Source organism: Oncorhynchus nerka, linkage group LG21, assembly GCF_034236695.1.
Source record: "Oncorhynchus nerka isolate Pitt River linkage group LG21, Oner_Uvic_2.0, whole genome shotgun sequence".
In the NCBI taxonomy this organism is placed as follows: domain Eukaryota; kingdom Metazoa; phylum Chordata; class Actinopteri; order Salmoniformes; family Salmonidae; genus Oncorhynchus; species Oncorhynchus nerka.
This window is the reverse complement of record NC_088416.1, coordinates 16,320,596-16,339,935: the sequence shown is the minus strand read 5'-3', so window position 1 is coordinate 16,339,935 and position 19,340 is coordinate 16,320,596. Positions and strand designations below refer to the sequence as shown.

Below are 19,340 nucleotides of genomic sequence, written 5' to 3'. Positions count from 1 at the left end.
CTGTGAGAAAGAGGTATACAGCACAAAGAGTACATAAGAAAGGTAAGAGACCGGTCAACGGGCTCTCTTCAGCTCTGGCTTCTAGTCACAATGTTAATGTCGGTGGGGGGAACTGCGGGGGGAACTGCCATCCCTCCTCACCTCTTCTTTATGGAATCTTTGTCCATATACACACCTATGATATCGAGGGTGAAGTTGACATTGCTGCACACGTGCCCAGCTGGATTTTTGGCACAGCAATAGTAGAGGCCATTGTTGTCTGGGCTGGCACTGGGCAGGGTCAGAGTTCGCTCCTTGTTGTTGATCTGATGGCTCTTCTCCGGCAGGCGTACGCCGTCTCTGTACCAGTGGCATGTTGGTCTGGGGGAGGAAGACATGACTACTTAATATGCATGAGTGAGTTGGCACATAAGAATAAGTGGAGAGACTGATGAACGCTTTGAGGCCCCGTCAGGCCTTGTAAGGGCGTCAGAATGCTTCAGTTTGGCGAGCTGAACAAGTATGCTCACATACTCTCTTAAAAAGATGTTCACTCTGAAAAAAATTAAAAAGCGGCAAGTACCCAGTCTATTTTAATATGCATGAACTCTTCCGAACAGTTTCGGGCAGGGGAGCATGCGGACACCTTAAGGCCGTGGTTGTGCTTCTCACCGTGGGTGTCCATCAATGTTGCACCGGAACGTCACAGGGGCAGAGCTCTCGATGTCCTGCTCTGATGCAGGATCTTTCAGGGTCACCCCACCACTCTCTAGCCCTGTGTGACAGATGGGGGGGAAGAGGTAGGTTGAGTGAGTGTTAAAAAAAGACAGAAGGTAGAGGGCGAGCACACAAGGTGGGTTAATAAAAAGGAGGGGGGAAAAAAAGGTGTCAAACCCCCTCTTGCTGCCCATTTACACAAACAAACCAGCCATTCACACCTGGCCGGCTAACTTAGTGCCGGCTCCCAAAACGGCCCCTTTCCTGTCAGCTGACCTTCCTTGTTTTGTGACACGGCCAGCCAGACGCTGCAACTTCACAAGCGGTCCGTCTTGGTAGAGGACATAAATTACACTTTTGTCCGCCCCGCACTCAAAATAACCTCTCAAGCAGGCGTGATTTCGTTTTTTGGTCCGGCGGAAATAAGAGTTAGGAAAAGGAAAGCACTGGCTGGCTCTCGTCTTTATAAGTAAGAGGCAGCGTTTTCTTAGCGCTTCAGGAGATGCGTTTGATGGTTGTAGACACACATGGGAGGACAGACATATTGAGTTTCCATATGGAAGAATAAAACTCAATAAGTTTGAATCTATGGCTGCAAAGGCAACTGTCAATATTCAAAACAGGTAGGTCCTCATAAGGTCTAATACGGTGTTAATTGCTGTGCAGCCAATTCAGTGCATTTGCTATTACACTGCCATCCATGCTTAGTGCTAGTTTGAGTCATATCAATATATGTGTATGAATTTAACAACTGCACCTCTTCTTACAGTATTTTGGTTATGAGATCTCAAAACACTGATAAGGGAAGGGCTTACATTGATGAGAAATAATTAAGTAAAATTAAGTAGCAATTAAGTAAACTCACATTTGATGTTGAAGGACGCCTCCGTGGAGCGCTCTTCTCCTCCCGTGGCATTGTTGGCGGCCAGGCACCGGAAGGTCCCGGCATCCAGCACCCGGTCCACATAGGTGAACTTGAGGTTGCCGCCCTCCCGAAAGCGGCGCTCCGTGTCATTCACCGCATCACCGTTTTGCAGCCAGCTGTAACTCACGCCCTCCGCGTCGCTGACCTCGCAGCGTAACATGGCGCTCCGGCCGTGCAAGGCATCCTGGGACTTGGGCTCCTTGGTGAAGTGGAAGGAGGCGGCGTGAACGGTGAGAACTGGATAATGAAAAGAGAAAGAGAGGAATTAGTCGTTATGCTCTTACGTGTTACGCTAAACCAAAAAGTATTCCGTTCACAAAGCCTGCATTTGATGCACATACTTATTCATCTTATTTTTCTTCCTTGAAAAGATCAAGTCAAAGACTACTTTCAACCATCCGCACATCAACTCAAAAAATCATAAAAAAGGAAAGAGGACAATGCTTTTCCCCTTCCACCGTCTCCCCTCGACACCCTTGGCTCTTTTGTCCACTGGCAGCTGGGAGTAGAGAGACAGACACCCAGGTGTGCTGCAGACAGACAGACAGACACCCAGGTGTGCTGCAGACAGACCATGGGCCCCAGCTTCTCTGGACATGGTTCATAACTCCTTGGCCTCCCTCCCCTTACTGAGTGACATGCCAGGTATGTACTCTCATCCCAAATAATAACCACGTCTCCTGCAAGACCATGAGTTTCCACTTGCATTGCTACATGCACAAACAAATACTGGCCAGGAGATTTGGGATGCTGCTAAACACTCGGACAATTAACTTCAAAGTGGTTTGGATTATACAACACCACCCTAGGGGAGCTGTAAATAAGCAAAAACTTCATAAAAGTGAACTATCCCTTTAAGGGTGCAGTATAAGCCATTAGAACACCCTACAGAACACAGCCATTCACTACATTAAAACTATACTAGGTTGTTCTTGTTTAAAAGACATTCAAATGTCCAGATTCCAATTTGAGCGCATTGCAAATCAGACTTTTGCGCAACTCATTAATTTATGTCTATGGGAGATGTGAGCGAAAATTCTAGTTACACAAGCAGATCAAGTCAAACTACTAGAATAATAAGTGTGAACCTTCAAATGAATAAATACTAGTAATACTAAGTATGAATATCAATGACGGATTTGTTTCTCTCTCTCTGTCCCAGACGTTGAATAGAGTGCCACTGATCCTCAGTGATTGGCAGGGCCTGTCTGGAACTCAGAGTTGCCCATTCATCCAGACAGACGACTGCCTGAGACTGAGACGGCAGTCTGTCTCGGTCCAGTGACTGGTTACTGGGGCCCAGGCCGAGCGAAGGCCCATGCTGGGAGTGGACCAGTCTGCACTGGGAGTGGGAAATAAAGCCTCGGCTTTCCCATGGAGAGGGGGGAGGGGGCACAAGTAGGCTACACTTATAATGAGCAAAGAGGATGAATGACTGGCACTCATCAACTGAGCTGATATCAGTGATTTTGTAGGTAGGCAGGCACTGTGCCATCACTCAGTTGACCCCCCCTCACTCCACCATGGAATGCATACCACCTTACTTTGGCATTTGGCCTCTGTTGGTGTACAAGTTGCTGTGTTTTACCAGGGGGGGGGACAATAACTGATACTATATGTGTGTGTTTGAGTACTGAATCCATCATAGACTTATGAAACAAAATATAACTATCAACAATAACTGGCTATAACTGATACTATATGTGTGTGTGAGTACCGAATCCATATTATGTTCTGTCTATCAACAATAAAAATGTGCTGTGATCGTGACATACATGTGTGGAATCAAGAGACTGGTTGAAACAAGAACAACTAAAAAAGAATGTATCCTGAACAGTTAGAACCTAAACAGTTCAACTCCAATGTGGCTGCACCTGGTTTGGTCTCTTTTTAATACACACGGGACACAATGTCAACACATCGCAGGTCGAGAGTGCATACCGGCGAAGGGGATGAAATGCGGAGTGGCATCTGCCCGGCTTCAAGAGGATGAGGTATTCATTCATACCCCTCAGCCTTGGATGAATGGGACTCCTGGGTTACCCAGCAAATGTGAGACAGAGTAAAAGTGTCTTGAACATCCATGCATTTTAGTTACCTGTATTAATTTAAAAAAAAGGTTAAGTCAATTAAGAGAAAATGTTTATTTACAATGATGACCTGTCCAATGACCTCTTTGTTCTGGTGGGCTATCATGCTCCCCCTCTTTCCATCCAAAATTAAAAGCTCACAGCCTTGCTAGCTACACAACTCCAGTCAACTACACAACACTGTGTTCTCACTGCTTCTAGAGTAGTTATATCATTAGAAGTACCTAGTGAGAGTCTAATTGAGACTACAGGAAGGAGAGTGGTCCTTGGTGCCCAATAACAATTTCCCCCAGGACTCATCTCTTTGGCTCTGTACTAGCTCTCACACATCCTGTGGTTCACTAATAAATAAAACACACACAGAGACTAGCTCTCTCCTCTACAGGGGAGGACACATTCCAAACTTAGCGCAGCCAGAGGGACAGGACAAGCCATTATCTGTGCCTGTTGCTGCTATGGAGACAGGATCCTCTCAGAGAATACTCTTGATTAAGAGGGTACCAAGACCCAGAAGAACTGAACAGACAAGAGAATAGGGAGTCATTGCTGCAATGTAGGCTACAGATATGTCTACTCACACCTCCATTATTCAAAACTACAAGTCACAACAAGTATACAAACAGAGCCTGTTGGTGTCATTCAAGAACCATTGCAATTAATAAACAAACCTAAATCTAGGCTATTCAATAAAGTATCTCTTCTATTTAAAGCTAGAGTTCAATGTGCTCCCTGTCCCAGACCTGCTGTTTTCAACTCTAGAGACAGCAGGAGCGGTAGAGATACTCTGAATGAAAAGCCAACTGACATTTAGTCCTGAGGTGCTGACCTGTTGCACCCTCGACAACCACTGTGATTATTATTATTTGACCCTGCTGGTCATCCATGAACATCTTGGCCATGTTCTGTTATAATCTCCAGAAGAGTACTGGCCAACCCTCATAGCCTGAGTTTTTCCTAGCCACCGTGCTTCTACACCTGCAATGCTTTCTGTTTAGGGTTTCTGTACAGCCTTTTGTGACATCAGCTGATGTAAGAAGGGCTTTATAAATACATTTGCTTGATTGATTCAGACATTCTCTCAGAAAACAAAAGTGACGCTTACTTTTATCATAAGCAGCCACATGAATATGCAGTGGACAGTTCAGGGGTTGTATGTGTACATCTTTCTTGCACTTTTTCCACAGGAAAATAAACCGGGCGAGTGTTCGCGTGGCCTCCAGCGAGCTTCAGTCTGTTTGTCGCCTCTTCTGGGTGGACTCTGGGGAAATTTACTCGCCAAACAAATTGAACCAACAGACATGTGGTGACTCGCCATGTTGCACGGCATCAACTGTGCAGAGTGTAGCTAAACTAGGTCGTGAGGATGATGCCTCGAACATTTGTTTCATGTAAAGAATTGTTTGACCAGAGATGGTACATTTACCAGAGCATCATGATGAACCATTGGAGTCCAGTAGGCTTCATTTTATATTGAATTTCAAATCATGAGATTCTCTGAGATAACAGGAATGACAAGGGTCTTCCACATTTAAAAGTGTCTACAAAAATCAGTGTCTAGGTGAGGACCCTAGCCTCTGCAGAAATGCCTGGCACATTCCAAACCTCTTCCTTGATTCCAGGGCAGGAATTTAAAGTGACAAAGGTGGCATTCATAGTTGCTGGAGCAGTGGAACTATACTAACCGAGTGTAAGCAAACCTGATTGGCTGAAACATGAACCACAAATGGAAGCTGTTGCTGCATAAAACGCTGTACATTACATCACAACTGGGATCTGAGCGACAAACACAACCTCCCTCCCAAGATCGAGCTAAAATCAATATTCATGTGAACCTGAAGACACAAATCGTGCACCAAGCAGGGAAGCAAATAAGTTGAGGCATCAATTGTTATGTTACATGCGTTGGATCGGTCGAGTTGTGAAACTCTTTCATTCGGTATAAGTTATGCACCCGGAGCTTTAGGGCACTGGTCTTCCTCTTCCAGCTCGTATAGCGGTACCCTACTTGTCTCAAAGATCAACTTGGCTCTGTTCGTGCCAAAAAAAAAAAAAACTCATGTGGTTTCTCCCTCACTCGCACAAAGGAGGGCTTTGATGCACAGCGGTCAAGGACCCTTTGGTGTAAAGATACTGGGCCTGTGACTGGTTCCATTTGAAGATACCTACGAGGCTTCATTGCAGATGCAGGGACCTCCCACCAAGCGCTATTGACTGTAGGCAGGGAAAGATGGCACAGAAATATTTTAGGTTTAATTCACAAGATACAGAACGCTGTGGAACGTGAAGAAGACTGGGAGAGACCACAACGGCAAACTGTAGAATGAAAATGAGAATGTTACCTTATATTTGTGGGCTTCCGCTGTGGTAACTTCAAACTGACCTATTTTGGTGCTATACATCAAGCGTAAGGATGACTCCATGGACGCGAGCAGACTCCCACTTAACAATTGTGTAGCGTTGATTTGGACCACCTGTCCACTAAAGGAGCCAAGTATTAAATTGAGCCATAAAACAAAACCACCCTGTGAAATATGACCCACCAGAAGGGGTGTCCATAAATGACAACAGCATTGTACGTACGCTTACCATAACTTTTACTGAGGTGTGTTTCACCATACCCACGGTCCACAAGGCTGAGGAGCATCGTTATGCAGATACACAACAGTGGAAACTGGATCTCCCATTGTCCTCATCTCATCCACTTGAGACAACGCCGTGGGAGCATGCAAAAAGCTATTTAAGTCATCAAGCTGCGTGACTGTCAGGGGCAAGAAGGCAACATATTAAAGCACATCACTTTCAGCTGCTGATTTCCCTGGGGTAACCTAATAGTTCAGAACGGCCTAACAGTCAGGCAAGGCAGTTGGGCCTGCGGTATCACACTGGGCCTGGACCCCTCAAACAAACAGCCATTTAAGGGGCGTTGCAGTCGAAGGGTGTAGGTAGGCGTTCACAAGGCCAATCAGAGGGTCCAGGACAGCAGGAAGTTGGAAGTTTATGCAGCTGCTCCCACGTTGAGGGACAGTGTCAAGCTGGACATGGCTAAACAGGTGCCCGCTCTGAAATGCCCGCAGATACTGAGATGAACCAGTTGGGGCCTGCAGTCCATTGGGACAGTGCAGTAGGAGCAAGTCACCCTCCATTTAATAACACAGTCCAGAGTGACAGACAACAGGCAAAAGGGGAGACGGTGAATCCACTCTGATAAGGGCCACGATGCAGAGGTGCAGGGTACCAGTGATTTGGTTTCTGGGAGACTCCCCAACGACTCACGTTCCTCAACCAGTCTGTCATGTAGGACGTGGAACTCATTTTAAAACATGAATATTGAGCATCCGCCATTAAAATTCAAACATAGTTCCTAATTTGACATCACTGTGCTCTTGTATGACATGACATTCCAAGAAAGACAGATTAACTAGTGAGCAAAGGTATTAAACTTTGAGTGATTTAATAGTACGCAAAAAAAATTAAATAAACCAGTGGCTACCTCCTGCACAAAGGCTGCACAAGGATGTTGGTTGCCATTGCAGTGACTTGATCAGCTATGTAGCTAACTGTTGTAACTAGCTTACTGACATGAATGACACAAAAAGCTTGCATTGGCCTGTCTAAATTCCCCTGAGGTTGTAGGCATGCAGACCCACAATTAAAAATAATGTTTCTCCCCGTAATCGTATCGTTGGGTCAACTGAGCACAACAGCTGACTCGGGAGGCTACTGCAATGACTCGTGGCAGAAGAACAGCTGCTTCATGAAAACTCAATGGAAGCATCAGCTAGCACTACTAGCTACAGTAACTTGCTAGCTAGTTAGCTTTTTTTGGAAGACAACATTGTGTGCAGTACTAGGTAGCTGGTTAGTTAGCAGCACCGTTTCAGTCAAAGATGATTTCAGGGACTGGGCTCAGCTAACGTTGGACAAATTTACATTAGCTTTCGCACGTATAGTCAAAACTTCAGAACCACTGCTAATTGAAGCACAATATTCCTTAGCTCACCAAAAAGAAAAAGACATTTGTTTTAGCTTAGATTAATTCAGACAATTTTGAGTTCGTAGGTAATATTTTCAACGTTTTGGCAGCCATTACCATTTACGGAGATACGAGACAGTTCAGGTGGAATCAAGACGCCACCTGATGTAAGACAATGACACTGAGTAGGATGTTGCTTGAGGGATTTATCAGACACTGCTGTGTAGTAGGACTCATTTTCCCCATACTAGGGTAAAGGAAGTCAAGCGAGATTAGGATGAAGTAGGCATAGGAGTCAATTTAATCATAACTGCTAAATGTGTTTCCTGGATAAATTGACAATAATGACAATGTTCCACTCAAAAAGGAGGAGCACAGCAAATATTTGGGGATGAATAAGCAAGGATGGAAAGAAAGCGATGAAGGTTTCTTCTTTTTATTGATTAAATCTCATGTTTGAGTATAGAATAGGGCGGGGCGATCTGGCCTAAAAATCACATCTACATTTTTTTTTAAACTTAAGGGCAATTCACAATATATTTTGTTTATGTTCTCTAAATAAGCATTGTTGTACAATTAAAAAGGTAAAATACACCGCATTACAAACAGTCAGCAATAATCTAATGAATTCACAGCGTGTGAAATTGGGCTAAATAATATAATTACTCTAACTAGTTTCACCTGACTCTTTTTTTTGCAATAATCACTGATCTGGCTTTCAAGTCTATGAAAATGCCCTTTTTGTTCAAACATTTTACCAGAACAAATGCATAATGTACATTCACCAATAATGACAAACGTCTTGTAGCAGATATTACCATACAGAAAATTAACACAGGTCTCAATCTCTCAAGCAAAAGAACATGCTAGTGAGTAGCCAGTTAATGTTTATATTTAAAGTTTAGCTAACTTGAATCTATTTGTTCGCTAACAAGGCAGAACAGTTGAATTGTTATGAACACACCCTTCTGTCTGTCTCCCACTGTTTGAACAGCATGCTAGCCTGTCCACTGTGTTCAGATGTTAAAATCAAGTGGCCTACCTTATTTCTCAGAATGAAAACGAGTTGCCAATTCATTATATTAATGTTTGAATGCTTACTGCACATTTATTTAAAAAAAATAACAAATAAAAGACCACACAGCTGACATAACAGTCTGTAGCTAAAATGCCGTGCGACAAACTGAGCATTCATTTTCCAGAATGTTCACTGATACTCCTGTTTTAGTAGTGTCTGCTCTGCGTGCAATTTGAGTAGTTGAAACATTTTTTAAAAAGGTATCGTTAGAAAGGTTAACTTCTTTATTGCAGTAAAATGTCTCAATGCGTTTCAGTGTCCATTTGACAGATTCTGTTGGACCAAACCTCAAATTGCGAGTTGACACTGCTTGTCAGAGGAAGAAGTGTTCTCTCAACTTTGTTGGTGTGGCAGGGGGAGGGGCTTGGTGTGTGTGGAAACAGAGAGGAAAAGGCAAAGCGAGAGGTTTCACTCTTGCCCAAATCCTGTCCAGAATAAGCTTGGTCCGCCTGCCTTACAGCGAAGGAGACCAAAAAGACAACATGAGAACAAGCAGACAAACGCTCATAAAAAGGATATACAAAATAACTTCATGCGATTCAAACAACCTGAATATTGCAGAAAAACATTCATTGGAATTAATTCGATATAAGAAACCAGACCTAGGATGGGTTTGCATTGCAGCTGTTCTCTTCTGTCCTGTCATCACAGAGAGCATGGCATGCGATTGTATCAGAGGCCGATGAGACTAAATCCTTGGTGAACCGTTCCCTTCATTTAACGCAGGGGCCCAGCTGTGAGATGGATACCCATCTGTGGCCAAAACATTTATATGAGAATCCCCTGCCCCTTCACTGCACATACAAGGGACAAAACAGCTGGAGGGGGGTGGGCGCAGAGATGAGTGGCCATACATGGTCATTTTCTTGGTGGAGATTATGACAATAAAGAAATATTTAATTACATGACACGACTTAGACAAATACTACAGAAAAGACTAACTGATTAAACCACCTATTATACAGTATTAGAATACATTTTTCTGTACTGTACTACATTGTACTCTACTCTATTTAGCCGACTAAACAACGATGTACGATGGAGTTGAACGGCGACTAGTGTGTGGGCAAACTGCAGCAGTATCACATGAATTGTCCTGTGTAAAAGCGGGATATTCTTTGGGTGCTGAAATGTGCAGTTATACTCCACTGAGCTATCCAAACTTGTGAAATATGGGTTCAGATTTGGTCCAGGTCCACCTGGACGTTAAACATCGAGGCCAGGGTCGACTGACCAAATGCAAAACTACTTTTCAACATCCATGGACGTCTGATGTCGGTCAGTGCGTTAGGATGCTTGTTACAGTGGGCTCGTGGGTAGAGGTCAGTAAGAGCTGGGAGAGGTGACATTTAACTGGAGCGAGACAGAGCGAGAGGTTGTCCAGACTCAGCCTGTTTTTAACACTCTTGGTTTGACCATGAGACAGACAAAGCTGTTCTGAGCTGAACATGACAGTGAAAGGGAGGACAGTAGCAGGTGACCCAACTGTGATTTGTGACTATTATGATTTCCCATTGTACCAATTTGGTAACAGAATTACGAGTTATATTCACTTAATAATTCAAGTAAAATTGATATCAGTAAAATCACTATAACTGAAATCGGTAAGTCTACCATTACCTATTATTTTGTGAACTTTCATTATCCTCCCTCATGAGGGAGAGACATTTTAAAAGATATGTAGCTTTTTGGTTACAGAATTAAGAGGCACAAGGCAATATTTTTTTTAACTCAATTCCTCCAAAAACCAAATATTAAGTGTTGATATTATTTGGCAGGGGTTTTGATGCATTTCTGATAAGACCTTTTCCTTGTAGATTTTAACATTTTCTGATTCATAAATCAAAGCCTTTACTTATGCCTAATTTGATATGCTCCTGGAGAAGAAAATAAAAGCTGTGTGTACCTCGATCGTTAGAGTCCAGAGCCAAGTTTCCGGCCCTGGAAGAGTCAGGGGTTCAGCCACTTTTCTCATGTGAGCCTTGGGGCTTTCATTTGACTGTTGGCTAACTGGCTTGAAGGTGATAAAGTATCCTACTCTCTGTTTTCGGGGGGGAAATAACAATTGATGCACCAAAGCCAGGATACAACCCATGACATCTCAACTATGCCCCCTCATCCACCGTGGTATGGCATCTGCCGCAGGCAGCTCAGACTTGGAAGTCTATCCAGAGTATGTGTTTTCGATGTGAGATTTAGAATGCGATGCAATTAGCTGTCCCCTGTGGGTGGGGGTGGGGGTCATCCTCTCCACCCCCTGCTTCACCCCCTCCACGCCTGCCAGTTGGCAGTGTTGACCTCATGCTGTGAGAAGTGCAAGCGACTGATGCGTACCGCAGAAAGCGTGGGGCCCCTGACAAACAAACAATACCCCTACAGCACACAAGGAGGGACAAAATACAATAAACATTAAGGGAGGCCAACAGCAGAGGATGTTGAAATGTTTAGGAGACGAGGCTTGGGACATTCACAGTTGTGCAACCCAGCAGTTTTTTAGACCACATATGTTGATAGTGTTGGCATATTAACCAAGTAATTATTTCTTCTCACAAACTAAATTGGCGGGAAGGGGCAATGTGTATAGTACTGAAGGTTAGTCTATCCTCCACAGTAAATTCCACACGCTTCTCTTTATAGTACATAAAATCTAAAAAGCCTTTGGTGCTCTGGGAATGTTTTGGCATTTCTAAATTCAGTTCTGGAAATAGATGGCGCTTAATGAAAAGCATATGGACTTCAATTTAATTACACAAATTCTGATCTCATAACAAGAACCACTTGTTCTCTCTGCAGAGCACTCAGGAGAGTCACCAGGCAACTCCATATTGGTTCCAGGCAGGTCAACAGACTAAAATTGTCCTGAAAACAAATCTCGCCAGACAGCCCTTGAGAGGACCGGAAAGGGTTAATACGCAACAAAGGGCAAAAATCTGGCAAAACATCTAGCAATAAATATTGTTTTAATCACAGAGGGACTCAAAAAAGGTACCAGCACTCATGTCCCTAGTTCTTCAAACGGTTCAGACTGAGCTTGTTCTTGGGTGGCGAAGTGTAAAAACATCTCTTCTCCCCTGCTCGTGACCTCTCTGCCCTGGATTCAGTCTGTGTGGGTTTCCCTTGATGATTGGAGTCTGTGGCCTTTGAGCAGCCTTTGGTGTACCTCATCATGTTCAACGAGAGCCGTGCATAGTTGTGATTGGCTCTGTCAGACAGGGTTCTTTTCATCTGGAAGTTTTTCTGTCCATTTCACATGCCGTCGTCATTTTAGAGGAGCATGAAGGGATGGCACGGACATAAACAGTTGGACCACTACGTTTGTGTATACTTTATACACTGCGTCAGCAATTACTCTTATGTCATTACTTATCATTCGCACAAAACCCAAGCAGTTCTGGGAGTTTAAAAAATATATATTTGCAAATATTCTTATCAAAAAGCCATAATCAGTCCTCAATAAATTGTGAAATCCCTCTCTAAAAATGGAAAAGAAATGCAGCCAAATCTCTATGTGGAATTGTGAATGACATCTGCCGGGCTTTCCTAGTGTACTTTACAACATGGAAACGCTCCTCTCCCAGTCAGCAGCACTGAGGTTGGTCAGGGTTACAGGGCTATGCACCTTGACTGATATGGTGCCAATGGCTCTTATGCGGTTGAAAGACAAGCCTAGGTCCTAGCTTTGGCAGAAAGGCATGTCTAAAAAAAAGGTGACATTTTGATTGCCACTTTCTAGATCAATCTTCCACACAAATCGTCCGTTTTTAATCCTTGTTGCAACCAGTGAAAGCTGTTGATTTCAACCCAACGTTTCCTGGCCACACAAAGGAAATTGGAGCTGTTTTCAGGAACAAGTTCAAGTTCAAAGCTAAATATAGCACTTTTATTTTACCAACAAAGCTGTTTCCATCAAGGAGTGAAAAAGGGGATACATTTTTCTTTTTTTAAATAAGCAAGTACGCCAGAGTAACAGATCCACACACAGATGTAGTTTCCTAAATTAGTTCCAAAGAACGTCCAATTTAGCAAAAAAAACAACAAAAGCAATAGTTAAACCAACTGCTTTGAAATGTTTAAAAACACATACTACCATGAGTCTAGAGACCAAATAGTTCTGAGCTTTTTGTTGTTGAACAGTTCATCATTAGACACTTCAAAACAGACCAATTTTCCCCACCATTTTGTTCAGGCCATTCATGGCTGACACTTCATATCAGATAACTTGACATCTTATGAGCCGAATCTCTTCCTCCTTGCCAAGGCCCTGCTATTTCTCTGCCGGCGAGCAATCTCACGACGGGTGGCATGGTTTACACAGGCATTCATTTCAAACATCTGCCAGGCTGTCATTTTAGGAGCTCATTAAGGGCTATCAGATCAAACGTCAGTTATGTCCGCCGCTGGCATCGTCTTTGTGCACAGGGTTGGGCCCCAAATACGGAGGGCATTGTGGAAACTAATTACAAGCACCTCGGTTACAACATGCCTTGGCACGACCCGGCTGGGTTGACCCGGGGTAGATTTACTCAACAAGCAAATAAAGTGGCATCAATCATCCTATGAGTTGGGCATAGAGGAGCATCAACCATATCAGAGGACTCAATTATAAAATGTTACCTTTACACCCACCTGCCCATGTAATTTTGAAACATTTACATTACATTTAAGTCATTTAGCAGACGCTCTTATCCAGAGCGACTTTTGACAGTGTAAATAGTGTCACTGCTGTTTTGCTTTAAATTACTGTGCAGTTAACAGTTACACATCTAAACTGTGAATCTCCACCGTTACATTTAAAATTGTGCATATTTCATTGGTGTGTGTGTTATTTTTACACTTCTAATAATAGTACGACAAATCTTTATACATCAACCCCCCTCTCAAATAAATGCCCTATATATATATATATCAGGGCTGCCCACTGACCGCTAACACCATTTGCTTTGGCTGACTAAAGGGCAATAGTGGTGAGATTTATTATTTCTACCCCCCCCCAAAAAACTCCTTCAAAAACATATTTTCCAGATCTTAAAGTTCAGCTGTGCGTCTGATCAAACTGCAGCTGCCAGAGGTGTGCCAAAAGAGAATAGTGATGGTTACCCCTGACATTTAACGGCAGTCCCAAAGACCCACGAGACCTCGGAGGAGTTTGACAAGAGAGAAGAACATGCCATCACGCCTAATCCAGAATGTGTTTCAAGAAAACATTTCAGCTGCTTATCCTCCATCCTCACGTGTCATAGACCAGAGTGACCCTTGCTTTCATACGAGTAGTTGCCATTGCTTTAACAAGACACACACACAGTAGGAACAGATGGCAGTATAGGAAATAAGGACTGGGTTTTGCTCAAACCAGCAAATGTGTACAAGCTCTGAAAGTACTACACAAATTGGATGAAATGTTGGAAATAAGATTAGAATACTATAGGCATAATTCAATGTTTCAGAAAATAATGCACTTCCATTGCTGCAAATGGTGATTGATCTTATTGTATGTGTTTGGTTATTCTCGCTTCCTCATCTCTGCGATATAGCCGTCTGTAGCATCCCCTATGCCCTGTGTGATATAGCCTTCTGTGGCGTTGCCTATGTCCTGTGTGGGCGCTGTTGGTTTACGAGAGTTCACTCAACTTACAAATGTACCTCACGTGAAAGGTAATACAACCAAGAAAATAATCTATACTAGCGTCAGCAGCCCAAACACTGGCTGTGTAGCAAAGTAAACAAACCCAAATATTAGATCGCCGGCTCTCCAGGTACATAGACCACTCTCCAAATAACTATAAAACAAGTTACATTTGTAATCAATGTGAACTATTCCTCTAACTGAAACCTCCTTGGAAGCAGGCCATATTCCAGTACTTAAAGGCAAAGGATGTTTCACATTATACACTGTAGATCTTAATCACGACACAGGACCATCTTGTCAAGGGAAAAGGGCCCACAATATGGTTTTGATGTATAAGTATCTGAAGACATTTTTATTTCCCCCTCTGAAGCCCCAGAAATCAAAATGGTGATATTTCAAACAATACACGGAGCCTTGCATTTAAAAACAGTCCAATAAGACTGGGGGCTCTTTTCAACTTAATTATAGTATGAAAACCACACTACAGAATAGCATGCTTCTCAGTCATCTTAGTTTAGAATAAACAAAAAATGTGAGTACAATTCAGAGCAAAGGGACTTGTCAAGTGAAATGATACTACTTCTGTCTTTGCAATTACAGTGAGTGCTTCTAAAGTATTTTTCCCAGACCAATCCTGATTTCCATAACAATGGAAGGAGATGGTCCCCCTCGAGTTCTAAAGATCAAGCAGGCCCCTCAACTACCTGTGAAGTCTCTTGTCAGGCTGCTTTTATCTCCTGGGTTTCCATGCAAATGTAGTCCCATTTCCTCCAGAGACCCTGAGGCCAACGACAACACCCCAACACACTTTTTCTCCAGGTCTCCAAAAAGATACAAATCCATTTCCTGACTGTTTCTCCACACTTCCACTTACCTACAAGATAAAAAAATATATATATACTGTAGTCATACATTGGGGCATTGCGGAAGGACCAAAGCAAAAGCATTGAGCTGGAGCCATGTCACTTCTTTGCACAAGCTTACCTTAAACTTTTACAGGCGGCTTTAGCCTGCAGCATAGCTAAATTACCCTTCTACACACTGTACTACAGTATTTGCCTTACCAACATATCCATAGGATCCTATAATTCAGTTATAGGATCTCTATGAACATATCGTTCCTGACAATCAGCCTGTACTGCCCAATTAGAATTGGAGCTCTGAGATGATTGGAAAATGTTTGAGCAGTAAGAACACCTGCTCTCCATGACAGACTGACCAGGTGAGCCTGGGTGAAAGCTATGATTTCTTATTGATGTCACTTGTAAAATCCACTTCAATCAGTGTAGATGAAGTGAAGAAGACCAGTTAAATAAGGATTGTTAAGCATGGAGACAATTGGGTATATGTGCCGTTCAGAGGGTGAAAGGGCAAGACAAAAGTGCCTTTGAACGGGGTACGGTGGTAGGTGCCAGGCGCGCACCGGTTTGTCTCAATAACTGCAATGCTGCTGGGTTTTTCATGCTCAACATTTTCCTGTGAGTATCAAAAATGCTCCCTCACCCAAAGGACATCCAGCCAACTTGACACAACGGTAGGAAGCATTGGAGTCAACACGGGCCAGCATCCCTATGAAAAGCTTGACACCTTGTAGAGTCCATGCCCCAACAAATTGAGGCTGTTATTATTATTATTTATTTTTTTTACCTTTATTTAACCAGGCAAGTCAGTTAAGAACACATTCTTATTTTCAATGACGGCCTGGGAACAGTGGGTTAACTGCCTGTTCAGGGGCAGAACGACAGATTTGTTCCTTGTCAGCTCGGGGGTTTGAACTTGAACCTTCCGGTTACTAGTCCAACGCTCTAACCACTAGGCTACGCTGCCGGGAAAGAGGGATGCAACTCAATATTAGTTAGGTGTTCTTAATATTTTGTACACTCACTGTAGGCCAGTCACTTCCCCCACTCTCTTCAGCCCAGGTCTGGCCATATTCTATGAAAGAGCCTGTTGAATCAAGCTGAGCAGTAGGGAAACTTCTGAAGTCAGGTCATTCAAACATGAATTTAGCAGACGACCAATATTGATAATTATTCTGCCTTCTGCCCAAAAATAGTTTAGTCATGGTCCTGTTATGAGCTCTACTAAGCTCAAATGACATACTGTAAAATGCATATTGTTATGGAAATAGCAGCATTACCATGTGTGGCATTGGAAGACAGTTCTTTGTATGCCCTGCAATGCTGTCAAGTCAAAGACCAATGCTCAAGGGGATAGAATATTTGGTAATGACATTACCTAAACTAACCAACTGGACATTAAAAAAATACAAAAGTGGTAGCACGATTTTCACCGATTATGTTTTTGGAGGTTTTTTGGGAGTGGGTGACAACGAGCTTACTGCCGTTAAATATTACACTAGCCTTTCGTAGAATAAAAGGGTTATATATTTTTTTAAACCAAGGCAACGTCGTTTCAACTTGTTTGTGGGAACTTACAACTTGGGTTATTGGATAACGTACTATATATACTCTAGTCACCAACATTTTTCTAAAATAAAGCTTGTTTGTTACATTGAAGTAGTATTTCTATAGTATAGAGTATTGTACCGAGCGATAAGCACACCTTCAGATAACTTAACATGTATAACACCCGGCGGGCTTGTGGCCACTTGGTGTCTTCTTACCTTTGGTGAAAATAAGAAAGAGAGTCGTGGTGTGTATGGTCGGCATGACTCCTTGTCTACGCCTATTCGCCGAGTTCAGGTTACTCTCTTTGAAACCATTATTTTCTGTGGACGGTAACTCCATAATAGAACTCCAGCAAAGTAAGCCACAACTAAGTTAAATCATTCGCACAAGAAAACGAGCCGCAAAACCAAGGGAAGTCAGCGCGAAAACCTGAACTATCAGCGTTTCACAAGACCTCTGAAAAGTACTCCCGACGAGAAACGACTGCTTTGTCTAGTGGTCGTCCGATGATACGACTGTTGCACGATCAATTTGTAAATGTGAAGACGTGGGCCCTATTCCATTATTTCAAATAATGACAAAAAGAAAGAAAGCTGCCTACATAAAATTACTTCGACACTATTGAATGAAAGTAGCCTTTTTATTTTACTCTCCCCTTAGCTCCCACATTGGATGAGAAGCTTCCGGTGTTTGGAGAAGAGAGGGAGGGGTGAGGGGATGGTGGGCACTAAATATATATTTTTTAAAGGTAGCGTTAGTAGGCCAAACGTGTTTGCACTTTTCTATGCAAACATTTTTATTTTATTTTACCAGGTAAATTGACTGAGAACACATTCTCATTTACAGCAACAACCTGGGGAATAGTTACAGGGGAGAGGAGGGGGGATGTATTTGATTTGGTTCCCTTTCAGTCCTCATTTGGACTAATCTTCCAAGAGTCCATTAAAAAACTATTTGTAATATGATCACATTTTTCACACACTGTTACAAACAGACATAATAGACTTACATATTGACCCGATAAATACTCTAACAGTCTAAAAAGATAGATTGATTCTTCATCTACCATAGTCAAGCACAACTCTCCTATGTATTATATTTAAATGGTTTTAAAGCATTGTTTAAATTTATTCAGACACGGACAGAGTATGATTAGCTCGGTTTCAAGGGTGTTTATTAAATAATAAATCAAAAGAAAAGGATCGGTCTCCCCCATGAGACCCTCTCTGGGATACCGTCTTCTGGGCTCCGTCTTGCTGTATCCTGCCGAGCACACAAACTCAACTCCCTCGTCTTAGCTCGGGCACCGTCTCCAACTACACGGATGTCAACTTTACTTCCCCCAGTCCGCAGCATCTGTTTGAGCATTTTTTTAAAGCACTTGACGAGTCCAACCGTCTGCGGGTGAAAAACTGAGGTCCGGATCTGCTTGATCTGCAGGAGGGCACACAACTCTTTCATGAGGCGGGACATAAAAGCCGTACCTTGGTCTGTCAAGATCTCGTTTGGTAGGGGGACCAATGGGCTTTGGAAGTGGGCTTTCATGGTTGTGAGTTGACATTCCGGGCAGCTGCGGGCAGCTGCGACAGTAGTCTTCCACGGCCCTCCTCATCCCGGGCCAGTGGAACCGGGTGGCGATCCGTTCCGGGTCTTCTCCATTCCCAGGTGCACCCCCAACAGGTGGGTGTGGGACAGCTGAAGAACGGTTCCCACGTACCGTCGGGGCAGCAACAATACTTCTTGAAGTTCCCCCTGTTGGTGCGACACCTGATACAAAAGGTTATTCTTGATTTGGAAATGGGGGTATTGCCAGTCACTCACCCCCGGAAGTAGCTGTCCATCCACCGCTATCACTTGAGCTGTGGAGGCTTTCAAGTTCCAATCCTCCCACTGGGCCGTCCCAAACTGTCCCCTAAGTTGGCCCCCTACGGGGGTCTCGAGTGGCTCCTAAAAATCGAATCGAATCGTAGACACATGCTGGTTAACCGGTTGCTTCCGGACCGCACAGACTATTGGTCATCCCCGCTCTCTTTTTCGGCCGGCTCGTACCTTCTTCCTCAACTCGTGAACAGCGGACAATCCTGTCCCCCTAGGAGAGGTATCAGCAACTCTGGCACTGCACCCACCATCATCTGGCAGCTCCCTTGTGGCGTCACGAGGTTGATCCATACGGTTGGATACCGCTTTGTGTCACCGTGAACACAGGAAATGGACATCTCCCTACCCCTTTCGGTCTCCTGGTTCAACAGGCTCGTGGTTACAAGCGTAACCATACTTCCGGAGTCAAATAGTGCTTCTGTGTCGTGTCCGTCAACCTTCACCGGGACTATGGGTGCAGTTGATTCGGGGTGCACCCAACAGGAGGTGACATAGTTCACGGCATGACCCACCTCGCCTCCGGAGCTAGCTGGTGGCATCGACTCCTCTCAAGCCGGGCATTTCCAGGCAATGTGCCCCCGGGCGCAACACTCAGAACACCTCCTTTGGTCTCCATCTACCTGGGGTCGTCGGTGATGGGTCGGCCCTACCCCAGCCGTTTCT

At 43.7% G+C, this 19,340-nt stretch overlaps 1 protein-coding gene across 1 annotated transcript in view; it reads right to left on the bottom strand.

Annotated features, from left to right (window-relative positions):
• Window positions 1-17,479, bottom strand: part of LOC115103967 (inactive tyrosine-protein kinase 7-like) — a 39,053-nt gene extending 21,574 nt beyond the window's left edge. The window contains exons 1-4 of the mRNA XM_029625045.1: window positions 17,015-17,479; window positions 1,562-1,858; window positions 652-754; window positions 176-360 (exon numbers count right to left, since the gene is read on the bottom strand). Of these exons, the coding sequence (XP_029480905.1) occupies window positions 176-360; window positions 652-754; window positions 1,562-1,858; window positions 17,015-17,138 (709 nt within the window). The 5' untranslated portion in view covers window positions 17,139-17,479. The remainder of the gene's footprint in view (window positions 1-175; window positions 361-651; window positions 755-1,561; window positions 1,859-17,014) is intronic.
• Window positions 17,480-19,340: the final 1,861 nt, after the last annotated feature.